General features: G+C 39.8%; 1 protein-coding gene across 1 annotated transcript in view; it reads right to left on the reverse strand.

Annotated features, from left to right (window-relative positions):
* The window catches only part of PCLO (piccolo presynaptic cytomatrix protein), a 623,081-nt gene that overhangs the window by 588,098 nt on the left and 7,530 nt on the right, over positions 1-27,453 (reverse strand). The window contains exon 2 of the mRNA XM_062178496.1: positions 25,615-27,088. Coding sequence (XP_062034480.1) covers positions 25,615-27,088 — 1,474 coding nt within the window. The remainder of the gene's footprint in view (positions 1-25,614; positions 27,089-27,453) is intronic.

The following is a 27,453-nucleotide window of genomic DNA, read 5'->3' on the forward strand; positions in this document are numbered from 1 at the left end:
GTCAAGGGAGTGCCCAAGTCCCATCTCTAATCTTCGGTGGCCTGAACTACAAGTCTATAGTCACAGGCATGTTCTGTAGTAGTTTTTCTAAGGTAGACAATGCCCATGAGGAAAATTATATTCTCACTTTAAAACTTTCTTTCCCTTTGGTCTGAAAGGGAGGTTTTTTCTACTTACTGTATACTTGGCTGATGGCGAAGTGAATCTAGCTATGAGATTATTATTTAAGTTCTTATTTTGGCTCTGCTATTGCAGAAAAATGTTAGCCATCTCTTTTATAAGGTCTAAAGATTAAATTGTGCATCCTACAGATTCCTTCATAATAGAATTAGTTTCCTACCTTGAAGAGAATAGAGAAATGAAAGAACAAGTTGGGCTTAGAATAGAGAAATGAGGGAGCAAGTCCTAGATTGCTTGCTGACAATAGCAATATCACATGAATACTTAGCAAACCGTTTCAACCATTAGATAACAACTTAAGAAAACATTTACCAGAAGGTCCAATGCCTTCTATAAATTTTCAGAATCATGTATTTGAAAACACCTCTTAAATATCTAACATGGTGTAGTTTGTTTAGCCAGTAAACTTAAGCACAACCATCTAAAATGTTTTTAGTTTCTTTCTACCAACAAGTCTAAAACATATGATACACAGATTCAGGTCCCACAAATTAAAATGTATCTTTGATTGATTTTAGCAGCTTAAATTTATGGACAATCTTATCTATAAGCCATTTAAAATAAAACTCTTAATAAAATTTCCCCATGTGGACATACAATATGTACACACATATAATATAGCATAATAGACCAATATAGCAATTTTAATAATAGCTTTTAAAATCTTTAACTCTTTTTGTAGATTGCCAATTGATTTGAATTGCTTTTTGTTTTTAGTAACCTCAGTTAACCATACTTTCTCTCAGTTGGTACTGTTAATACATTATTGGCTTCATCTGTTTACAGAGCCATCCCAAAGTACCGAATACAATAAAAGTGGCTGGAAAAAGTCCATAGGAACCTATAGGAGGACAGCTAAACACAGAACCAACAACGCTTTAGTTTTATGAGCAGCAGATCATATATAACTGTGGATGACAAAAGATTTTAAGTCGCCATGTTTAAAATTATAAACTCATCAACCAACAAGAGGCACTTGCTTACTTCACAGTATTTTTGAAAGCACCTGTAGGATTTTACAAGCATTTAACCCTTTAAGCCTCTGGGGCTTTCTCATTAAGATAACTATCATGTCTAGTAACACAAGATCATTAGGCTTTTTAATTCTCAAACATTTGTATTAATAGCATTTTCCATTATAGAAACTTAAAGTCTGGTACCACATCACATCTTGACAGTCCTTCTAATATACTCCAAATAGACTGATTAGTTGGTGTCTCTATAAGATGAGAGACATAGGTCCTTCGATTTTTTCAGTTGGGCCCAAACTGGAAAAACCAAAGTCCAGGATTTACTGGAAATTTTAGAGACCAGATTGTTTGAAACTTTGATTTTTTGAATGCCTGTCAAGAATGCCAAGAAGGCTCAAAATTCAAAATATCTGGTTGAAATAAGATTTCTTAAAATCGTGACATAACATAGACCAAATTTGATCATTGTTACAAGGTGATTATTCAAATTTTTGAAAAAAGCACATATTTAAATAACCCATAGCTCTTAATAAAAATTCAGCTGTTTTTGAACAATTAGAATTTAACAGACATCAAGAGAACATAATAGATTACTTTAACACATTGCTTTAACAGAGCATCAGAGTTTAATTCTATGTCAAAGAGAAATTGAGCTTCCTGTGATCTTTTGCTGTGAGGTTTCCTTCCTTTACCTTCTTTCATATTGGTGACCATGTTTCTGTGTTTCTGTGTGTAACACATCTTTAAGCATCTTTTGCAGGGCAGGATGAGTGGCAACAAATTCTTTCAGTTTCTGTTTGCTATGAAAATTCTTAATTTCACCTTCATTCACAAATGAGAGCTTTGCAGGATATAGTATTCTGGGCTGGCAGTTTTTCTCTCTTAGTACCTGGGCTATGTCTCGCCATTCCCTTCTAGCTTGTAGGGTTTCTGATGAGAAGTCTGCTGTGAGTCTAATTGGAGATCCTCTAAGAGTAATCTGACATTTCTCTCTTGCACCTTTTAGGATCTTTTCTTTATGTTTCACTGTGGTGAGTTTGATTACAACATGTCGTGGTGAGGATCTCTTTTGGTCATGTTTATTAGGGGTTCTATAAGCTTCCTGTACTAAGATGCCTCTGTCCTTCTCCAAACCTGGGAAATTTTCTGCTAGTATCTCACTGAAAATGCCTTCTAATCCTTTCTCCCTCTCCATGCCTTCAGGAACTCCTAGAACCCGAATGTTGGGTTTTTTAATAGTATCCTGTAGATTCCCGACAATATTTTTTAGATTTCTAATTTCTTCTTTTCTTTGGTTTGCCTGTTTCCTTTCCTGTTCTCTGTCTTCTAAGTCTGATATTCTCTCTTCTGCTTCGCCCATTCTGTTTTTAAGGCTCTCTAATGTGTTTGTCATTTGATCTATTGAATTCTTCATTTCATTATGATTTCTATTTACTATCAGAGTTTCTTGTTCCACTAGTTGTTTCATTTCATTTTGATTCCTCCTTAATATTTCACTTTCACGAGAGAGATTTTCTATCTTGTCCATGAAGGATTTCTGTAGTTCGAGAATTTGTTTTTGAGAACTTCTTAATGTTCTTATCAATTTTTTGAGATCCGCTTCTTGCATTTCTTCGATCTCATCATCTTCATAATCTTGAATTGGGGTGTCTTTTTCATTTGGGGGCGTCATAGTGTCTTCCTTGTTCTTGTTACCTCGGTTTTTGCGTTTGTTGTTTGGCATGTTGGAGATATTTGGTTTCTTCACTGTGGTGTTTTTTCTTGTTACACTATGGCTCTATATTAAGTGGACTGTCTGCTTGCAGTGGAGCCTTAGAGGCTTGAGATGAGTGTGGACTGAGAGCTGTGTTTGGTTCCTCAGGGTTGAGGGTGTGTCAAGGATGACACTCCCAGGTTAGGTGTGGTGAATCTCTCTTTCTTTTTATTTAAAAGGGAAGTAATTCCTCACAGCTGAACGTAATTGGAGGTAGTTAGCAGGCAAATGATATACCCACAGGAGCCAGAGATTGGAAGCTCTTTCCCAAGGACCACACAGGGAATCTCTGCTGCCCTCAGTGTGGGCTCCAATTCTCCTGCAGTCTCCCACTGGGTTGCCAAGTTAGATGTTAATCTCCTGTTATTTCATCCCTCCCCACAGAGTCAGGTTTTTCTGCTAGGCTCAGGGCTGGTGCAGACCTGAGGTCGCCCTGCTTATGACGTATGTCCAAAATGGCGCCTGCTCTGTCTTGCTCGCCTTTGAGAGGTGAGCGGAGAGAGAGAAACTTGTGTCCGTATCAGTCACTTTTTTTATTTTTTTTCTCTCTCTTCTAGTTAGCCTGGTGAATTTTTCCCCACGGAGTTTCAAGCCTCGTTCCCTCTAGCCTCCTCTTTCCGCTTGCCTGCTGGTATCTCGGGCTATGGAGGTTCGGCTCACCTCGCGTTCCAGCGCTGGTGCGTTGAGTCTGCCGCTGGTGTCCCGAACTTGGGCTCCCACGCTCTCCACGCAGGTCCACTGTGAATCTCTAGTTCCGGAAGAGTTTCCTCTGCTGTTTCATCCCCTACTCTTCCTTGACCCTGCAGTATCTCCACTTATATTAAACTTTCTCTCCCCCCGGACTAAGTGTGCTCCCTGCCTATTCCGCCATCTTGCCTGGTCCTGAAAGCAGACATTTTTCAAAAAAAGAAATCCAAATGGCCAACAGACACATGAAAAAATGCTCAGTATCATTAGCTGGCAGGGAAACTCAGGGAAACGCAAAGCAAAACTACAATGAAGTTTCACCTCACCGCGGTTAGAATGGCTTTCATACAGAAATCAACAAAATACAAATGCTGGCGAGGATGTGGGGGAAAAGGTACCCTAATCCACTGTTGGTAGGAATCTAAACTGGTAAAGCCACTAGAGAAGACAGTATGCAGATACCTCAAAAATCTGAATATAGACCTACCATATAACCTAGCCATCCCACTCCTAAGAATTTACCCAAGGGTAATGAAATCAGTAAACCAAAAAAACTACCTATATCTCCATGTTTATTGCAGCTCAATTCACAATAGCTAAGACATAAAATCAACCTAAATGCCCATCAACCAAAGACTGGATAAAGAAATTATGGGATATGTACACATTGGAATATTACACAGCAGTTAAAAAAATGAAATCCAGTCATTTGCAACAAAATGGATGAATCTGGAAACCTAGTGAAATAAGCCAGTCCCAAAGAGACAAATACCATATGTTCTCCCTGATCTGTGAGAACTAATAGAGCACCTAAAACAAAATCTGTAGAAGTGAAATTGACACTTCAAGAAAGGATGACTTGAGCTGCCCTTGTCTTGACTGTCAAGGAAGTTTCGTGTGTGTGTGTGTGTGTGTGTGGTTTGGTTTTTTTTTTCCTTCTTCATAGTATTTGTTGAACTCCTTACTTAACACAGAGTTAATCATATGCATATAAAGTCAACTGAAAATAGATCTCAGTAAAAAAGAAAAAAAAAAGAAAATAGATCTCAGTAAAAAATAAGAGTGGGAACAAGAGAGGGAGGAGGAAGTTTGTAACTGTAAAGCTGTATACTTCTGCATACAGTCCTATGGACTTACTTCTAGGGGTACAATTTAAAAACTTGTCATGGGACTCCAAATCCCATTAAGATTGGTGGTAAAAATGCCATGTTAAATGTTAAAAGTGATCATATTAACTGCTACCTTGAACATATAGATAGGATGAAGTGTTAAAATGACCATATAAACAGGTTCAAGTGCCTATTAATAGGTAGAGTTAAAAAGAAGAGAATGTTCCAGCATGGGAAGCAGTCCACACAGCAGACTCATAAAATGACAACTGCTTTAAGTAACACTCTGACCTCAGAATCAACCCTTAAGGCTTCCTGTTTGGCTGAAAACCCCACAAGAGCATTTCAGGCATGGAAAGCCAAGACATTGTGGCAAAAAATGTTCTACATGAAGGACTCTGTGAGACCCCAGTGGAAAGAAGTGGTCATCAAAGAAGGAGGCACTTTCTCTAAAGGGAGGAGAGAACTTCCACTTTGTTTATGGCCTTGTCCAAATACTGATGGAGTTTGTGGACTCAAAAGGCTTCCATAGCCTAGGCAGCTCATGTCAAGAGCCGTGGGTGGTCACTGATGTCCTATATAAGAGTGTTCATTGTTAAATTAACAACAGGAGTCACTGTGCACTAACTCCCCATGCAGAACCTCTGTCTTCAATGAGTTGTAGTGAGAGTTAACTATAAAACAAGGCCTCAAACAGCTGTGTGTGCAAATTGTTGAAATCTTTACTAAGTATAGAGTTGGTCTTCTGTGTACAAAGTTAATTGAAAATGCTTTTTTTTTTTTTCGACAGGCAGAGTTAGACAGTGAGAGAGAGACAGAGAGAAAGGTCTTCCTTTTTCTGTTGGTTCACCCCCAAAATGGCTGCCACAGCCGGCGCGCTGCGCCGATCCAAAGCCAGGAGCCAGGTGCTTCCTCCTGGTCTTTCATGTGGGTGCAGGCACCCAAGCACTTGGGCCATCCTTCACTGCCTTCCTGGGCCACAGCAGAGAGCTGGACTAGAAGAAGAGCAACCAGGACAGAATCCGGCGCCCCGACCGAGACTAGAACACGGGGTGCCGGCACCACAGGCGGAGGATTAGCCAAGTGAGCCGCAGCGCCAGCCAAAAATGAATCTTAATGGAGAATTAGACTGGCAAGGGGAGAGGGAGGCAGAGGTGGGTTGGGAATGTGGGTGGTAGGGCGGGTATGGTGGAAAGAATAACTATATTCCTAATGTTGTACTTATGAAATTTGTATTCCTTAAACAACAAATTTAAAGAAATTTTTAAAATTTAAAAACAAAAAGCAAAAAATGAAACAAAACAAAAAAGATAGACTAGACAGGATTTCTGCTTAGTCTGAGTATTCTAATGTAGACCTGCATATAATTACTCTAATATACTTCCCTGTTTAATCAATCCCTAGGTTACCCTTTCAGCTCTAACAGCCTTTGTTAGGATTAGAGCTGTTAAACATGGTAATACAACTTCAGTGGCTAAAGCCTTTGTTGAGAAATCAAATATCTTATTTAGATATTTCAAGAGCTACTACTAAAAGGTTTAATTGTAAACTTCACATAGAGTTTTGATTAACAGGGCTACTTTTCAAAAATAAGTATCAAAACAATTATCAAAAAATATTCTGGTCTTTATTTTTTATTTTTTTATTTCAAAACTTTTATTTAATAAATATAAATTTTGAAAGTACAACTTTTGGACTATAGTGGTTTTTTTCCCCCCATAACCACCCTCCCACCTGCAAACCATCCCATCTCCCACTCCCTCTCCTATCCCATTCTTCTTTAAGATTCATTTTAATTATCTTTATGTACAGAAGATCTGATTTTTAATAATTCATGTTTTTCAATAACACAAGATAATCACCTCAATACATACAGTAAACTGATGAATTTGGGGACACCATAATTAAAACCTATTCCTGCTCAGAACTATTAATCTATTTAACTTCAAAACAGAATGAAAATCTCTCCAAACACTCACACACACACACACACACACCCCAAAACAAAAAGGAAACAAACAAAATACCTATCTGGAAGGCATCACAACTAAAATCTCCCAATCTCCTGTTTGGGGGCCAAACTAGAGAACTGAAATAACACATCTATGTAAGACTTCTAATGGAAGCTCTGCTCATTTACACATCAGTAGTACTTACAGCAATGGAACATCAAAAGAACAAACAGAATCTGTTTGCTGGTGTTCGTGCTGTTCACATTAACTGTTGAATAAATGCTCTTCAATCATGCTATCATCCTCTCTTTACTTCACGCCTCATCATAACTAAAATCTCTGCAAACCATAACATCTAAACGGACCACTCACTCCATCAAGACAATATTCTCACCTTGTCTTACCTGAGTCATGATTTGAGTCCACTGTGGGCTCTTCTCCCACTTAGCTAAATGCCATCCATCCTTTACAATCCATATTGAATGTCTTCCTTTATCACTTAATATTCTATCATTAATATCTGCTGCCTCTCAACTTTTACTACCATGGTCTGAACCACAGTACTTAGATTCAAACATATGTTGGTTTAATGTATTTTCCAATTATTTCTACCTCTCTCTTTTACAGACTTCAAAAAAAGGAGTAATCATTTCTCATGCTTACTCTTACTTCTGGATGGGATTCTATATAAATTATAGGTATCATTTAGTGAAGAACTATTCAAAAATTTTTTCCTATTTTTCATCAGATCATCTTACAATACTTACTAAAAGTCTTATAGTACTTTGTATATCATCTAAAAATATAATATAGCCCATCAAAAGGTCTAAGAAATCATAATTATAAAGTGGAAGTTGCTAAGTTCTGGTAACAGATTATGCTGTCAGTTTCTTACAGATTTTCCAAACCCCATGGCCTCCCAACAGAGGTAGTCTGTCTTCAGAAGGCTAAATGTAGCCAACAACTTTAGGTGGCATATTGGCACATGATTTATTTTAGCTGAAAACAGACCCCAGAATTCCTCAGAAGTGTGATAGCATGCTCATCACTTTGGTGAAACAATTTTATTTAAGACAGTCCATCCAGAAGTTGGACAGATACTTCTCTGAAACCTTACGAATTACCAGTTCTGCTGCATAATTCAGGAACCACAAAAGTCCTTGGATCACATAAACTAAATATACACCTTTGTTTCATATCATAAAACTCACAAAATTCTAGCAATATAAGTCTACAAATCTTTACAGATACAATCACATGGTGGCAGCATATTTTAGTACTCGTGAGCATATCACAAAACAAGAAAATTGACACTTTTTATCCAAGTACAATTAACAAATTATAGTACAGACACATAAGTACATCCATGCTCTATTACAGGTACACAAAGAGGAGGATGTCAAATCAATATACTGAACTTAACATAATACCTCTAAACTGTCTCCCTTTTGTTCAATTTATACTTTTATATCTCAACTGATTAAGATACACTTCAGGCTCACACCATTTTGTAGCCTATGATTCAAAGACTGCAATTAGTATTTTTGATTTATCTGAGTAGCTTATTTCATTGTTCTCTTACTACTTCATTTAAAAATGAAAAAATAAATCACATTAGCAAAAAGAATCAAAGGTCTCATAAAATTATAAAGAGACAAATACAAACTCATTATATATGCCCAAAGCAGCATAACCTTACATTCATTCAGATGCTCATTGGAATCAAACCAATTATTTGTGTGTTGACTTGTAAAGCAAAAAAATTCTTACAACTGAAATATTCAAAATGCTTAAAATATGTTCAAGCTTGTGTAAAACCTTAAAAGATCTGTAAGAGATTTTTAGCCTTTTTAACTATGTGAATGGAAGCCCCTTAAAACTTGTAAAAGTATTCAAATTTTACTTGGTTATGTACATTTATGTAGTTTTTAAGAACGTACTTAAGGAAAATATGAGTTTAAAAGTATACTTAGGGTCCAGCACTGTGGCACAGCAGATTAACGCCCTAGCCTGAAGCACGGGCATCCCATATGGGCGCTGGTTTGAGACCCGGCTGCTCCACTTCCGATCCAGCTCTATGCTATGGTCTGTGAAAGCAGTAGAAGATGGTCCAAGTCTTTGGGGCCCTGCACCCATGTGGGAAACCTGGAAGAAGGTCCTGGCTCCTGGCTTCGGATCAACACAGCTCCAGCCATTGCAGTCAACTGGGGAGTGAACTATCGGATGGAAGACCTCTCCCTCTCTCTCTCTCTGCCTCTCCTCTCTCTGTGTAACTTGACTTTCAAATAAATAAATATTTTTTAAAAGCATATTTAATCATATATTTATTTATTAAATATTAAAAAATTATTTATTTAGAAGTATTTTTAATCAGCTTTAATTTTTCCATTCTTTTCCACAGTTTCATCACCATATAGACCTATACACTAAAACATTTCTCAACAAATACAGTTAGAGGATTTCTAATCATATGTGCATGTAATCAAACCTGCTATTTGACCTCTGTTGTTTTTCATAAATTGAAATCTGTTATTAAGAGACTTGTATTTGGGGCCGGTGCCGTGGCTCACTTGGTTAATCCTCCGCCTTCAGCGCCGGCATACCATATAGGCGCCAGATTCTAGTCCCGGTTGCTCCTCTTCCAGTCCAGCTCTGCTGTGGCCTGGGAAGGCAGTGGAGGATGGCCCAAGTGCTTGGGCCCCTGCACCCATATGGGAGACCAGGAGGAAGCTCCTGGCTTCTGTAGAGGCCATTTGGGGGGTGAACCAATGGAAGGAAGACCTTTCTCTCTCTCTCTCTCTTACTGTCTAACTCTATCTGTCAAATTTTAAAAAAAAAAAAAAGACTTGTATTCAACCGAAAATTCTGAATTTACTGAATAAATGATAGATGTCATATTGCTATGGACTGTTTTACAATTTATAAAAAAAATGACTAAGGATAAAACATTTCTGAAAAGATTGTTTACTGTTTACATTCAGGCGAGACCAGGTCTCAAATATACGTTTTTTATTATATTTCTTTACAAATAAGATTCTGTCTTAAATTACTAAGTTATTTTCTCTTCTTCTGGCCTCTGAAATCTGTCTCTGACAATAAGCAATCTCAAATGCTAGCAGAGCGGCTGGCTCAGAGTAGGAGCTCACAGCTTTCTCAGAAAATAAAAGGAATGAGGAACTCTAAGATTGGGTGGTGATAGTGAATAGGAAGGTATAAAACTAGTGTTCCTGAATTCTTTTTTCACACTAAATATTTCAGAAATAAGCCTGCCAAAAAAGGTTAATTTCTTTTTAACTTTAAGGTTATTCAAAATTTACATTACACATATATACACTTTCAGTAACCTAGAAACTTAGGAAATAGTATAGTGAGTCAAAGTATCCAGTTAGAGATAATGTGGTCTTCTCCTCTAAAAAGGTGCTAAATTTGGATTCAGCACACAGAGCTCTTTGTATGGAATCCAACTGTAAGCAATTCTATGAACATTAAAAATTCACAGAATTCATAACCTCAGGGTTCTCACCTACAAATGGAGCCAATAATGATGGTACTTCTCAATTTGCCTACTAGAATTTTATAAACATTAATAGTAACAATGAATATATATAATTTCAATTTCAAAGCACTTACATTACACTGCCAAATATGATTTTTAATTAATGCATATTCTCACCTAACAAACAATAGAATATACACTTGGAAAAATAACGTGACCCACCAAATCATAAAACAAACAGTTATGCTACCATATTCATATCATCCAAGTCTAAAATTTCATATTCTTTTCACTTTTTCCAAAAGGTCAACTTATGACTAATTTATAAGGAAATACTGCAGGTTTCAAAACGCTTTAAATATGAATCTTATTTTTCTAAGTATATTCATGTTTAAAATGGGACAAGCACATTTAAAAGAGTGCTATAACTAGTACTCCAAAAGTATTTTTTCACTTTGTGTTGCTATATGGGGGCAAACTGTTGAAATCTTTACTTAATATATACTAAACTGATCTTCTGTATATAAAGAGAATTGAAAATGAATCTTGATGTGAATGGAAGGGGAGAGGGAGCGGGAAAGAGGAGGGTTGTGGGTGGGAGGGAAGTTGTGGGAGGGGGGAAGCCATTGTAACCCATAAGCTGTACTTCGGAAATTTATATTCACTAAATAAAAGTTTAATAAATGGAAAAAAAAGAGTGTTAAGTACAAAATGCATATAAAGTATCTAGTACACAGTTTCAAACCATCTCTCCTCATGACAAAAGAACAACCTCTTTTCTTACTATGGTAAGAAAAGGCTTTGCTGCCTTAATGAAGGTAATTGGTAGAACTTTGAAGAGAATTCATACTAAAATTAGCACCAATATGCATGTGTGGGGGCAGAGATAGGGCTAGCACAGATGGCTTGATGCCTTATTAATGCATTCGATATTATTATTACTTTAAGAGAAATCACCATAAACTTATAATAGACCATGTATATCTCTGTCTTCAATGTAATATCTCTGAAATATTTGTAAGTTCTCCTTTTTATCTAAAGTAATTAAGATATGGAATAGGGAAAAGAGTTCTAATATGTGTATTTTCTCAAGGGATTTGAACAATGAACAGGTTAATCCATCACTGCATTACACTTATCCAATAAATGATGCTGTTAATTGTGGAATCTACTTTCAAAGCACAATATCTAGTCTTACCCTGCTACATGTATCTTCAAATTTAATGTAACAATAGCTTACTAGATATCATAAAATCTCCCCACCCCTGCAGAAAAACACCTGACATATCTACTAATTTAAAAGATGAAAGTGAAAAAGAAGCTTTAGTTCTAAAGATTAAACTTATGGCCAGGAAACATCCAAACCCTAAGATAAACATTGTACATCAGACTTCATCAAATATGGCATTGGTACACATAAGTCATACAGATTTTTAAATGAATCAGCCCTTAAGGCATTCGGATCTGGCTGAAGAGTCCATGTTTTAAGAGTACAGTATTTTAGGCATGGAAAGCCAAGACACTCTGGCAAAACAAACAAACAAACAAACCCTAAATGAAAGATCTCTGCAAGTGAGATCCCAGTGGAAAGAACAGGCCATCAAAGAAGGAGGTACCTTTCTCTGAAGGGAGGAGAGAACTTCCACTTTGACTATGACCCTGTCTAAATAAGATCAGAGTTGGCAAACTCAAAAGGCTTCCATAGCCTTGGCAACTCATGACAAGAGCCTAGGGTGATTACTGACGCCATAAACAAGAGTGTCAATTTGTTAAGTCAACAACAGGAATCACTGTGCACGTACTCCTCATGTAGGATCCCTGTCCTTAATGTGTTGTACTATGTGAATTAATGCTATAACTAGTACTCAAACAGTACTTTATACTTGTTGTTTCTGTGTGGGTGCGAAAATGAAGCTTGATGTGAATGGAATGGGAGAGGGAGCAGGAGATGGGAGGGTTGCGGGTAGGAGGGAAGTTATGGAGGGGAAAAGCCACTGTAATCCACAAGCTGTACTTTGGAAATTTATATTTATTAAATAAAAGTTTAAAAAATAACAAAAAAATTTTTAAAAAGACCAAGTGTCCTTCCTTTAATTTAATTAAAAGCTATTTTTAAAACAATTAATTTTGTTATAATCAGGATATATTTGTTTTACTAGTTTTACTAGTATGAATGACCAGAAGGAGGATCATCACAGCACTGCAAAAAAACCAAGATCCTTTGTCTTCCAAAAATCTTACACACTTCAAACTTAGGTAACTTATTTCTCTTTATTGACTTCATATAAATATAGTGCCAGTCAAAGCACACATAGCTGTGATAAGCAAATAATGAGTAAAGAAACTGACCAAACCTGGCATCACTGGCATAAGGCATTGCAAATTTTCCATGTTGTTTACAATGTAAAATTCTTAACTTTTCATAAAATAAAATGTCAGCACTGAAGAGGTAAAAATCAAGAATTTAAATCCTTTATACATCCCTATAAAACATATACTTGTTAAACAAACCATTTGAATAATTAGAATTTTAGATTATTCCAGTGATTATTATAGTTACAGCACGAATTTATAAGATTTCTAAAATGTGAAAATATAGTGTAAAAGCCACTCTGTACCATTGAGGCTTACTCTCTAAAATCAATCAATATTAACTTTGCTGTTAGTTTTTCTGCAATTACTAATTTTTTAAAGATTTATTTATTTATTTATTTATTTATTTGAAAGTTAGAGTTACACAGAGAGAGGAGAGGCAGAGAGAGAGAGAGGGAGAGGTCTTCCATCTGATGGTTCACTCCCCAATTGGCCACAACGGTTGGAGCTGAGCCGATCCAAAGCCAGGAATCAGGAACCTCTTCTGGGTCTCCCACATGGGTGCAGGGGCCCAAGGACCTAGGCCATCTTCTACTGCTTTCCCAGGCAATAGCAGAGAGCTGGATTGGAAGTGGAGCAGCCGGGACTCGAACCGGCGCCCATATAGGACACCAGCACTGCCACAGTGCCGGCCCCTGCAGTTACTACTATAACACCGAATAATGCTTTCATTTTATTGTTATCTATAAAGTATTAAGTATTCTCATCTTTTTTATAGAGCTTTTTCTAAAAGTCAACCTTCTCAATACCTATTTTTAAGAATATGAATAACTCCCTATGCTATGGATTTCATAGAATGATCACTCCCCCAACTCCACATAACTGCAGACTGCAGCCAAGTAGGAACCTCAGAATTATACACAGCCCTGGGTGCATTTCCACTCATTCATTCCTTACCACCCTAATCCCTGACCCTCAGCCTCAGCTAGGACTACACTCAACAGTAAGACCTTTAGTCACCATTAAAAATTCTGGAATCCCAAGTCATAAAGCAACTCTCAGACCCAAACCCCATAACTGGGAGGGAGTCAGGGACTCTATCACACCTTCTCAGCCCTCTCTTCTCAGCCCACTAAAATCCTCCCTACTTCATTTTTCCCCATGACCATTATTACCATCTGTTCTGCCATGTTTGACCTGTGACCTTTACCAGGATAAATGCTCTGCTCCTATATCCCAGAATCTACAACTGGTGTGAGACATAATAGATGCCAAGTAAGCAATGGAATGATTTATATTTTTCCTTTTGTCTTTCAGTTGTATGATCTGAGAAAAGTCCTGGATCCTTATTTTCCAGGCTATCAACTGGGCCCATTTTTGCCCTCAACTAGCCCACTGTAGGGTAATTCAAGTAGGGTAGTTCTCAATAAAATGCCTTCTTAAATCTCAGAAACTCTAAGAATTTTTCTAAGTTTTTTGCTCCTGAACTCTCTCTTATGAAGTCAGGTGTTTTGGTTTGTTGTTTGTGCTATTACAGTTAAAATGTCCAGTTATATTCTTCAAAATACTCACATAATCTGGATGTCTCCATTATTTTGGGTAGGTAATTGACAGGGCCTTTTCTGTACTTGTAGGTGGCTGTTTCCCCTTTAGACCTATCTTCTACATGACAGGAAAGAAGACAGCAGAGGTCAGTGTCCAACAGGGACAGCTTTACCCTGATGGTTACAGATTTAGTGAATTGGACTTATGGTTGAATAGTGTTCTATTTATTTTTGGTTCCCTCCTTTGCAACCCTCTGTTATGGGTGAGTGGTATTACCTCCACTTCCTTTGAAGGCCCCAGGTTTCTCTCTTTTTTTTTTTTTTTTTTTTTTTTGACAGGTAGAGTTATAGACAATGAGAGAGAGAGACAGAGAGAAAGGTCTTCCTTCTGTTGGTTCACCCCCAAAATGGCTGCTCCAGCTGGAACTGCTTGGATCCGAAGCCAGGAGCCAGGTGTTTCTTCCTGGTCTCCCATGCGAGTGCAGGAGCCCAAGCACTTGGGCCATCCTCCACTGCCCTCCCAGGCCACAGCAGAGAGCTGGACTGGAAGAGGAGCAGCCGGGACTAGAACCGGAACCCATATGGGATGCCAGCGCTGCATGCGGAGGATTAACCAAGTGAGCCACGGCACCGGCCCCCCAGGTTTCTTATGAATACCCTTCCTCAGGCAAATCACCCCTTTACTGAGAGAAAATTCATTTAGAGAGGGGAGAAAAAAGCCTCTCTAAATCCCATCATCCCAAAGGAGATTAGAAGACTTCAGTCATCCTTTTTGTTCTTACTGAAACTCTTTAACTTATTCATTGATTACTACTACAACTCACTACTGCTTTGTGTATTTGTTGATTTCAAGTTCAGAGCTCCTCTGGGTTTTCCTCAAGAAGCCACTTGTACAGTGGTTTTCTTAGCTCTTTGTTAATTCTTCGTACTTTCTTTATTCCTTCTAAGAATCCTTCTGGATGCCAACTGACGTAACTGGTGCTCTTTCACGTTTTCTGGAAATACTACTTTCAGCCTTCTAGAAACTGAGACCCGCAGATAGAGGAAATGAATGTGTGCACTCAGTCCTTTTTAGAAGAAATGTTGTGGTAGTCCTTCCTTAGAATCAGAGGTGACAAGAATGTGCATTTAGCTTAGTAGTTAAGAAGCCCAGGTCCCATATCAGAGTATCTGGGTTCAAGTTCCAGCTCTAGCTCCTGATTCCAGATATCTAATAATGCAGACCATGGGAAGTAGCAAAGATGGCTCAAGTACTGGGTTCCTGCCAACCACACTGGAGATTATATTGAGTTCCTAGCTCCTGGCTTTGGCCAGGACCCAGCCCTAGCCACTGGGGGCATTTGGGTAGTGAATTTGCAGATGGGAACTCTCTCTGTCTCTGCCTTTCAAATAAATTTTAACAACAAAATTATAGTGCCAACAAAATTATAGTGCCAAAACAACTCTGTGGTTAAAAAAACACCCAGTAAACAATCAAGGAAAAAACATCCACCTTTTTAAAAGTTGTGTCAGTCATTCTAACATCAGGAATGTCTTATCGTTACAGGTAAGGAAACAGGGATTAGAGACAGAACTGAAGATAACATGTCACCATACCCTCTCTCTCCAGCATGCCTCTGAAACTTCTCCCATGCCTATGCTGCTGCCCAGAACCGGCGTCCATTGAAATATCCAACATGGCAGCTGACTACATCCTTGCAGTGACGTATAGCCTATCAATATCATTATAACAAAACCATCACAACTGACACTCCCACTCCCATCACACACCTGATGCTACAACATTTCCAAGACTTCCTAAAAAGACCAGAAGATGGGCAGCACCCAATGCCTGGAAATCCCTGTCATTTCCCAGAAAATTCTGCCCAAAGCACCCTATGCCTCCAAATCACATAAAAGGATGGTTCCAAATGAAATAAACTGTACCTTACTTTAAAGGCCAGCTCTCAGTCTTGAGTTTGTATCTTTACTTTACTAATGAATCTTTTTTTAAAAGATTTATTTATTTATTTGTAAGTCAGAGTTACACAAAGAGGAGAGGCAGAGAGAGAGAAAGAGAGAGAGGTCTTCCATCGACGGTTCACTCCCCAACTGGCCGCAATGGCCCGAGCTATGCCAATCTGAAGCCAGGAGCCAGGAGATTCTGCCAGGTCCCCCAGGCAGGTGCAGGAGCCCAAGGACTTGGGCCATCTTCTATTACTTTCCCAGGCCCTAGCAGAGAGCTGGATCAGAAGTGGAGCAGCCGGGATTCGAACTGGCGCCCATATGGGATGCCAAACACTGCAGGCAATAGCTTTACCGGCTCTGCCACAGCGCCGGCCCTGCTAATAAATCTTTTTAAGATGTATTTATTTATTTAATTTATTTGAAAAGTAGAGAGTCACAAAGAGAGAGCTCTCCAATCCACTGGTTCACTCCCCCAAAGACTCACAATAGCCAGGACAGAAACCCAGAATTCCATCGGGGCCAGCGCTGTGGCACAGTGGGTTAATGCCCTGCCCACATCCCATATGGGCGCCGGTACTAGTCCTGGCTGCTCCTCTTCCAGTCCAGCTCTCTGCTATGGCCTGAGAAAGCAGCAGAAGATGGCCCAAGTCCTTGGGCCCCTGCACCCATGTGGGAGACCCGGAAGAAGCTCCTGGCTCCTGGCTTCAGATCAACGCAGCTCCGGCCATTGCGGCCAACTGGGGAGTGAACCATCAGATGGAAGACCTCTCCCTCTCTCTCTCTCTCTGCCTCTCCTCTCTCTGTGTAACTCTGACTTTCAAATAAATAAATAAATCTTTTAAAAAAAAAAAGAAAGAAAAAGAAACCCAGAATTCCATCCAGTTCTCCCAAGTGAGTGGAGGGGACCCAAGTACTTCACCCGCCATTGGCTACCTTCCCAGGCATATTCGCAGGAAGCTGGATTAAAAGTGGAGTAGCCAGCCACAGGGCCAGTGCCGTGGCTCACTTGGTTAATCCTCCGCCTGCGGCACCGGCATCCCACATGGGCGCCGGGTCCTAGTCCCAGTTGCTCCTCTTCCAGTCCAGCTCTCAGCTGTGACCAGGGAAGGCAGTGGAGGATGGCCCAAGTGCTTGGGCGCCTGCACCCGCATGGGAGACCAGGAGGAAGCACCTGGCTCCTGGCTTTGGATCGGCATAGCTCCAGCCGTAGAGGCCATTTGAAGGGGTGAACCAACGGAAGGAAGACCTTTCTCTCTGTCTCTCTCTCTCACTGTCTAACTCTGCCTGTCAAATAAAAAAATATATAAAAAAGTGGAGTAGCCAGAACTCCAACCAGCACTCTGATAAAGGATGTGGGGTCCTCAAAGAGGCAGCTTAACCTGCTGTGCACAATGGGCATCCCATGCTACTAAATCTTATTCCTCTGCCAACCTTTATCTATGGCTCATCCTCAAATTCCTGAATTCATCCTCTCCACAACATTACTGGCTTTCCTTTTCCACAGGCTCTAGTCTCCTAACATTTGCCATGGCTTGACTTTTTTCCTAACAGCCCTTCTGAACAAATGTTCCCCATGTCCTGTTTCTCTTATTAAAAGAGAAGTAGGGCCGGCGCCGCGGCTCACTAGGCTAATCCTCCACCTTGCGGTGCCGGCACACCAGGTTCTAGTCCCGGTCGGGGCACCGATCCTGTCCCGGTTGCCCCTCTTCCAGGCCAGCTCTCTTCTGTGGCCAGGGAGTGCAGTGGAGGATGGCCCAAGTCCTTGCGCCCTGCACCCCATGGGAGACCAGGATAAGCACCTGGCTCCTGCCATCGGATCAGCACATTGCGCCGGCCGCAGCGCGCCCACCGCGGCGGCCATTGGAGGGTGAACCAACGGCAAAAAGGAAGACCTTTCTCTCTGTCTCTCTCTCACTGTCCACTCTGCCTGTCAAAAATAAAAAAACAAAAAAATAAAGAGAAGTAGGCATAATATGTACTTAAAAGAGGTGGTCAGGGGCTGGTGCTGTGAGATGTAGCAGGTAAAGCCACCGCCTGCAGTGCCAGCATCCTATATGGGCAATGATTCTAGTCGTGGCTGCTACACTTCCAATCTAGCTCCCTGCTAATACATCTGGCAAAGCAGCCACAAATGTCCCAAGTGTTTGGCCCCTGCACCCTTGTGGGAGACCGGGAAGAAGCTCCAGGCACCTCACTTCAGATCTGTCCAGCTCCAGCCCCTGCAGCCATTTGGGGAGTGAGCCAGCAGATGGAAGATTCTCTCGCTCTAGTCACCCCCCAACCCTGCCTCTCTGTAACTCTGCCTTTCAAATAAATAAATAAAATATTTTTTAAAAAGTGGTAAATTAAGCCTTTTTATCCATCTGAAAATGTTCAGTCAATTTTTGCTTTTTTTTTTAATAAGTGGAGGTTTATATATAAGTCTAGTATGGATCTTTTGTGAGTCGGTATTTATTGCAAAGCACAGAGCAAAGACTCAAGCAGCTACTGCTCAATAACTAGACTCCCTGAGGGATTAAAGGCAGTGACTCAGAGCTCAGAGTTGGGGATGAGCAGGGTGTGATCAGCCCACATGTGGGCCTCTGGTTGGGCCCCAATATATGTATGTGCTCTCCACTAGTCAGTGATAGGGACAGCATGTTTCCTTCGAAATGGCAAAGGTAGGTTTGCTTCTATCTAGGGTCTAAAGGTAGACTGGTATTACTTTGTTTGATCAGGGCCTCAGAAAAGAGGCTGGTATTATGATGTTAACTATAGGGGCAATCTGAAGTCTTTTATGAGTCACTCCTTAACTCAATGAGTTAATGTTTATGGAGGAACTACAAGCTAAAGAAGACACTAGGGCTTCAATTTTTGTTGTTGTTGTGGTTTTTTTTTTTTTTTTTTTTTGCTTGCTTTTAGCTTCTGAAAGGTGGCTATGTTTTTATTAATACAATATCTGATGCTAGCCAGAAGAATGATTCATATATAGGCCATCATGACAGATAAAAAATTACCTAAATCCCCATATAAATTCATCTTCATCACCAACATTTGGTTCATTGCCAACATTGTGAAAAGTAATCAGTTGCTTCACATATATTGCAAAATTCCCCAGGAGTCAGGAGAATTATCAAACACTAGAGATAGGCCTTAAAATTTCTATCCTAACATCTATCTTGCCTGAGGCTACATACCAAAAGAGGGAAAGTAAATCAACAAAACTCTGGTCACCACTTGGGAAGCAACACGCTCACTGTTTGCATCAAAAAGCATGATGCAAAGAAAAAAATCTGCATGGTAAAGGCTAATATATTATCTGACCAGCAAGAAGAGATAACAGCTATAAACCATTCTCAGCATCAAAAGTCTAGGCTTACTGTCAGTGTGTGCAACTGCTCACATCTCCACAGGCTCCAGAAGTGAAAGTTAATTTAAAGGCCATCCTCTCCACACAGTTGTTAGGGTTGTCTAAGGTGACTGTGCACACACACAGAAGTGAAGGGAAGGTCAGCAAATTCACAAGTAAGGAAGTAAACACATCCCTCAAACCTGTGGCTAAGCGTCCCTACCTCTCTATCCCTTCCTCCAAAGACCTGGTAGTCATTTAGAAGTTGGGATTGTCACAAGCAATACAGTAATAATTCTGATTTCCCAGTAACCAAAAATACCAGAAAGGGCTGGCGCCCGCGGCTCACTAGGCTAATCCTCCGCCTGCGGTGCTGGCACCCCGGGGTTCTACTCCAGGTTGGGGCACCGGTTCTGTCTCGGTTGCTCCTCTTCCAGTCCAGCTCTCTGCTGTGGCCTGGGAGTGCAGTGGAGGATGGCCCAGTTCCTTGGGCCCTGCACCCGCATGGGAGACTAGGAGGAAGCACCTGGCTCCTGGCTTTGGATCGGCGCAGTGTGCCAGCCACAACACACTAGCTGTAGCAGCCACTTGGGGGGTGAACCAATGGCAAAGGAAGACCTTTCTCTCCGTCTCTTTCTCTCTAACTCTGCCTGTCCAAAAAAAAAAAAAAAAACAGAAAAATCCTTAGTCTTTTCACGGAGCATTCTGTTTTACCCATAGACAACCAAAGTAGTTACAGGGGCCGGCACTGTAGCGTAGCGAGTGAAGCCGCTGCCTGCAGTGCCAGCATCCCATATGGGCACCAATCTAGCTCTGTGCTATGGCCTGGGAAAGTAGTAGAAGATGGCCCAAGTCCTTGGGCCCCTGTACCCTTGTAGGAGACCCAGAAGAAGCTCCTGGCTCCTAGCTCCAGATCGGCCCAGCTGCGGCCATTACGACCATTTGGGGAGTGAATCAGCAGACGGAAGATCTCTCTCTCTGTCTCTCTGTCTCTCTGTCTCTCTCTCTCTGCCTCTGCCTTTCAAATAAATCAATAAATAAATCTTAAAAAATAAAAATTAAAAAAGTAGTTATGGTGTTATCTGCATATAAACATCAAACTAGAAAATAATAAATTCATATAAATTAAAGTACTAAATAATGTCCAGCCTCTGTCACTATCCTGCATGGAAAGACTGTGGCTTTACTCAGTTGGAATATTTGAGGGAAATTTGACCAGAGGGATAATACCATCTAACTTATCTCCTGCAACAGAAGCTCTCAGCCGCTATCCAAGCTCTTCCCTCCCAGATATGACCCCCAGCCCAGTAATTCAAGACTTGGAGAAACTGGCCATTTAGCAGACAGGATTAGAAAAGATACCTTTCTAGAATTTTGAATTAGAACCTTGAATTAATTTGTCTTTATGGAGAGAAAAAAATTAATAGAAGTTAAAATGAAATGTTATCATTAATATTTTTGTTCATACAGCTTTAGATTGATACCTTAGAACTTGAAAAGTTATGACATAGTATCTATTTAAAAAATAAATCGCAAGTAAATTTCAAAAGACTAATAAGCTATAAATGTCAGAATTTCATTCTTTCTTAAGGTTGAATAATAATGCTTTCTGTATATCTTTATCCATTCACCTATTGATGGACAACAAGTTTGAGTCCATATCTTGGCTGTTGTGAATAGTGAAACAATGAACATGGAAATGCAAATCCTTTGACAGGTTGATTTCATTTCCTTTGGATGGAATAAGCCAATCACAAAAAAATAAATACTGCATATTGTCTCTCAAGTAGAAGTTTTACGAAGTCTATCTGAACTAAGAATGGTGATTGCTACTGGCTAGAAAGGGTGGAAGGAGTGGGGATAGAGAGAGTTGGGTAAGTGACACTAAAATGTGGTTCAATAGAAGGTATAGGTTCTAATTTTCCACAGTGTAGGGGGACAGCTGGAATATATAATAATATATTATATTCTGTACAAAGAACTAGAAGAAAGGAGCTGCTGGTAGAAAAGATAATGAGATGGAAATGCTACCTGCCTGATTTGATCAGTTTATACGCATATATGTGCTAAAAGACTACACATAAAATGTACAATATTGCTAGTCAAAATTGTTTAAAGTTAAAAAATCCAGATCTATTCAAAATATTAAGATCACCTGTGTTGCAATGTATTACAACTTCAGAAGCACTTCCATCTATTTAAGATTTTCAAATTTTGAGTTAATTCTGTTAACAATCCAATGTCTTTGACAAACAACATTATTTTCTTATTTCAAATGGTGCCATTGTAACAGAAAATATAGACTTGCCCAAGCTCTCCCAGTTAAAAAGGAGATGTTTTCTTTTACTTAGCTACTCTACCTGCCTCAATTCCACATTCCCAATCCCTAACATGACCATTTATGTGTACTGAAATTCTTAACTTTCCTCCAAATTCCCAGTTCTAATATTTCTCTTTTCATGAAGACACCTCCAATATTTCCAACTAACACTAAGAGTTTCCTCCTTTGACCTCACAGCACCTCATCTCTTTCCCCACCGACAGTAAATGGATTTGGAATCAAAATATTTGGTTTGGATTCTGCTTCATAATTTATTATTTGAATGAGTCTAACAACTAAACTAAAAGGGCCAGCATTGTGGTGCAGTGGATTAAGCCACCACCTGCAATGCCAGCATCCTATATAGTTTCAGTTTGAGTCTCGGCTTCTCTACTTCTACTCCAGCACCCTGCTAATGCACCTGGGAAAGCAGCAGAGGATAGCCCAAGTTCTTGGGACCCTGCCACCCACATAAGAAAGCCAGATAAAACTCCTGGCTCCTGGCTTTGGCCTGGCCCAGCCCCGGTCATTGTGGTCATTTGGGGAGTAAACCAGTGGATGAAAGATGTCTCTCTATCTCTCCCAATCTTTCTCTGTAAGTATACCTTTCAAATAAATAAATAAATAAATCTTTTTAAAAAATTCCCCATTTAAAAAAAAACTAAAAACAACAACTACTTGAATGACAGTTTCCTCATTAGTATAACAGAGGACATGGAATACATGTCCATAGAAGTATTTAGAAGTTTAATTTTATAACCAGACTTGCCGCAAATGGTGGAGTTAGAAATGTGCCAGGGAATTCCAATACAATCCCATCAAGGTGGCATGTACCAATGCCATCTCACTAGTCCAAGTGATCAATTTCAGTTCACATTCGATGGCTCGGATAGGTCTAAGAGTCAAAGGGATCACACAAACAAGACAAGTGTCTGCTAATACTGATAGAATCAAAAAGGGAGAGAAAGATCCAACATGGGAAGTGGGAGACACAGCAGACTCATAGAATGGCAGACGTCCTAAACAACACTCTGGCCTCAGAATCAGCCCTTAAGGCATTCGGATCTGGCTGAAGAGCCCATGAGAGTATTGTAGGCATGGAAAGCCAAGAAACCATGGAAAAGGAAAAAAGAAGAAGACCTAAATGAAAGATCTCTGTGAGTGAGATCCCAGTGGAAAGAACGGGGCCATCAAAGAAGGAGGTAACTTTCTCTGAAGGGAGGAGAGAACTTCCACTTTGACTATGACCCTAGTGGAATAAGATCAAAGTCAGCGAACTCTAAAGGCTTCCATAGCCCTGGCAACTCATGACTAGAGCCTAGGGAGATTACTGACGCCATGAACAGGAATGTCAAATTGTTAAGTCAGCAACAGGAGTCACTGTGTACTTACATCCCATGTGGGATCTGTCCCTAATGTGTTGTCTAATGTGCAGTGATGCTATAACTAATACTGAAACAGTATTTTTACACTTTGTGTTTCTGCGTGGGTACAAACTGATGAGATCTTTACTAATTATAGACTGAATCAATCTTCTGTATATAAAGATAACTGGAAATGAAGAAAGGAAAAACCTGGTGTTAAACTGGAAATGGCATAGAAAATTAATTAATTTTTTTAAAAAAATATATTATGTAAGATCTCTGTCAAAAAAAAAAAAGAAATATGAAAGAATCATGTGAAATGTAAAGCCCTAAAAAAAGTCACATTACATGTGTGTGTATATATGTATTTATATACATATATATTCTTCTGTACAACTTTTATTTCTCCTATGATTTAGGGAAGACTCCATATCTAACAAACATCTGTCATTGTACTCCATGGTGCTTTACAAAAAATTATTTATTCAAATTTATAAAAGAAATGTATGACTACATTAATCAAGTTTCATAAAGAAGAATGTTCACCATTACCTGCTAAATGTGAAAGACCAAAACCTGACTTCAACCTGTCTTCAACCTCATTGCCCATGTTTTTCCCATAACTCCAGCTAACCTAGATTATTCCTGACTCCCTAAATATGCCCTCACATTTCTGGCTCCAGGTCTTGGCCCAAATCTTAATCTTTCAGTTGTTTGTCTGCTGAAATAATACTCATCCTGGTATACCCAGCTCAAATGCCCTTTTCTCTAAGATGCTTTCCTTAACCTTCCCCATTAGAAACAAGTACTTCCTACTCTGAATTACATCACATTGTTCATATTTCTCACATATCTTCTCAGCTGGCAACATGTATTTCCTTGTGCATGCAATGTCAAATCTATTTAAATCATGCAAAGTTTAGCACTGCTTTACTTATCTTTATGTCCCATCAAATACGAAGCAAATTTCTGCATATTTTCATTCATGGAAAATAGCATTAAAAGATAAGCATAATTTGACTCAAAACAAATGTTAAATCTATGATTTTTTTTCACAATATGTAATTTTCATGAACTTTGATACAGGTATTAAAATATTCATACTATTTGTCTTCCATGTAACAGGTATACAAATAATACATGTACCTTAAATTTCTGACTGCATGTGTCTACCTAATAAAGTGCCACCAAAACATGACAAATCCAAACATTATAAAATTTTCATTTAAAGTCATTATTTCACATTCTTACTAAAATATATATTATTACTTATAATCTGATTTCCTCCATAATCTGCAGCATGTTCTTATAAACTGCATTTTTTTCAGTTTACAGAATGGCTTGTTTGAAAGTATTCAACATGACTTTTGTTCAAAAAAATTAAAAGAAATTTTAGAAAACCATCAGAGGTTGAAATGTTATAAAAGCACATAATTTTAATTTTTTCTCATAAGTATCCAAGTTAGCATAGGTTACCAACAATCATCATTGCTGTTATTATCAGAACACAGATTTCATTTATAAACAGACTACAAAGCCTTGTCTCTCAGGGATATTTAATCATCATATAATCCTTCAATGCCTGTTATCAGTTGCTTCCTGGGCCATTTGTGGACATAATGCATGGATAGCCCACTAACAGCTGTCTCCAGATAGATTAAACAAATGTACCCTCTCATCAAGTAAGAGGACTCAGATCTCATTAAAAACTGAACCTCTTCGGAGACCCTCAACTTCTTTATTACTTTACTTATATTATTAGTCCATCTTCACAGTATTATGTCTGAACTCCAGAGAACTTCTGAAGTTTTTGTGTGCTCTCTTGTTTTTAGGTCCCTTCCCTCTTAAATTCTCCCAATCTCCTATTAAAATGACTACTTTATTCTGGGCCTTTAAGTGCTAAGCTAATATTAACTGACCTAATGAGAATTACTTTCTTATCCTCAATCAGAGTAAACAGCCTAGTATGCATCAATGTCACTCCTGGCCCCTTAATGATTTGATGGGTTAGTAAAGCTTACTCAGGTATAAACCTTGGAAATACAAACTGTGATTCTCTGAGAAGACAGCCGTCTAGGCTGAACCTTCTCAAAGGACTTCAGTGTGTGACCTGATCTACACTGTTATTAATGACTGTCAAGGAATGAGGAATTGAAACCTCACTGGTATGTCAGAATTACCAACATGGAAAGGGATGTGCAAAATGAAAAACTTTACTCAATTTTATATTAAAATTGTACTTAGAATTTAAAAATCTTTCCCAGTTTTTTTTTTCCTGAACATAAATATGATCACAGTTAAGAATGAAATCTTGGTAGGCAGATGCACCAACTTAAAAGCTAAAGCAAAATCATTTAAATAAATGAAGAACATAGACCATACATGTGGAGTGAAATGAACAGTTGCTTAACATCTTGAAAGATGTCAATTCATATTTGTATTACGTTCCAAATTTTCGGAATATTGGCAATATTTTGGACTTACTATTGAAGAAAATGTGAAACAAACTCAAATATACAACTGACAGATTAGAAAAGAAGGAAAAAAAGAAACTGAGGGAGAAAAGGATCAGAGAAAAACAACTCCATTAGAATTGATAAGCACTATTTGCGGAAGTTGATGACATGACTCAGTGAATAAACGCACTCACCTCGGTTAAATGAGGATTGGGATTAAAGCCACAGAGACTACACACAGTGGTTTGACACTCAGTGCACGTGTTAAAATTGGCCTTTTCTGGAACATCCAACAGAAGTTCAGTGGTATTGCAAAGAGGACAGATGGTTTTAGGAAGGCCCTGTACTGGAGTCTGTGCTACAGATGGAGTTGCTGGTGCCTGCGGAGGTTTCCCAGGTTCCATTTGGCAGACTGTTTTTGTAGACTGCTGAGCTGAGGGCTTTAGCGGGCCAGGCTGTTGAGCTGGGGGCTTTGCTGGGCCAGGCTGCTGAGGCACAGGCTTTGCTAGCCCAGGTTGCTGAGGCGCAGGCTTTGCTTGTCCAGTCTGTTGAGGAGGGGGCTTCGTTTGACCAGCCTTTTGAGCTGGGGGCTTTGCTGGGCCTGGCTGCTGAGGCGGGGGCTTTGCTAGGCCAGGCTGCTGAGCTGGAGTCTTCACTGGACCAGACGGTTTAGCTGGAGACTGTGGTCCAGGTTGTTGAGCTTGAGGTTTCGGTGTCCCCGGCTGCTGGGCTGGGGACTTTGCTGGCCCGGGCTGTTGAGCTGGAGTCTTTCCAAGCCCAGAAGGCTGAGCCACAGATTTAGACCCAGGCTGCAGAGGTGAAGGCTTCTCTGACCCAGCCTGCTGAGTTGGAGGCTTTGCTGTCCCTGGTGGCTGGGCCAGGGGCTTCACAGTTCCTGGCTGTTGAGCTAAGGACTTTGCTAGCCCTGGTTGCTGGACAGGTGGCTTTGTAGCTCCAGGCTGTGGTTTTTCAGGTCCAGGCTGAGGTGGAGGCTTTGCAGAACTTGTATGCTGAACAGGAGGTTTGGATAAGGGCTTAACAGATTCTCCTTTTACTACATCTGACTGTTTAGTCTGAGGCCTCGTTGCATCTCGCTGAAGTGGCAGTTTTGCCTGGTCTGTCTGAGGAACCTGAGCAGGCCCCTGGACCGGCTTTCCTGTACCTGGAGGCTGTGATTTGATTCTTTCTGGTTGCTGAGAAGATGTTGACCTAGGAGAGCTGTCTTGCTGAATTGGGTCCCTAACAGGCCCTTGTTGCTTAGGAACTGGCTTGGGTGACTGTTGTGATGGAGCTTTTGTGATTCCTTCCGGTTTTCCTTGTTCCTTCTGAGCTACTTTTTGTTTCTTGGCGGTTTCTTCCTGTGATGTGTCAGAGTCTGATATCAAATCAAAAGGGTTGAATTTATTTACAACAGAGGAGACAGCACTTAAAGGGTTAACCTCTGAGAGGAAGCCAGGCATCATACTAGATTTGTGCTCTTCCTTAAAATCAGTCCTGGACTTTGATTCTTTCAAGCTAATAGTGGAAGGACTCCTTCCAGGCAATTTCTGCTCTGACCTCAAAGTGTCTGTAGTTCTACTTTTACTGAGACCAGGCTGAACTGGACGCCCAGGGTCTGGTGGTTTTCCTGGTTGCTTAGGAGGATGACTGCTATCCAACTCTTGTTTCCTAGAAGAGTGAAAGAAAAAGAAGTGAAAATAATGGAAGTTACTGCAAATCAACAATATTAAGCAGTATTGATTTCTTATATCCTCAAAATTATGATTGTATAACTAGGACCAGTTTTGTAGTATCCCATAAGCAATCATAAAACTTTTTAAAACTACTTTGAGAGGCAAAATGACAGAGAGAGAAAAAGACAGAACTACCATCTATTAGTTCACTCCCCAAATGCCTGCAGGGGCAGGGCTGAAGCCAAGAACCAGGAAATCAATCCAGGTTTCTCATATAAGTGGCGTGAACTCCATTACTTGAATCATCACTGCTGCCTCGTGGGGTCTGCATTTGCAAGAAGGTAGAGTCAGGAGGCCGGC

The sequence above is a fragment of the Lepus europaeus genome, chromosome 1 (assembly GCF_033115175.1).
Source record: "Lepus europaeus isolate LE1 chromosome 1, mLepTim1.pri, whole genome shotgun sequence".
NCBI lineage: Eukaryota > Metazoa > Chordata > Mammalia > Lagomorpha > Leporidae > Lepus > Lepus europaeus.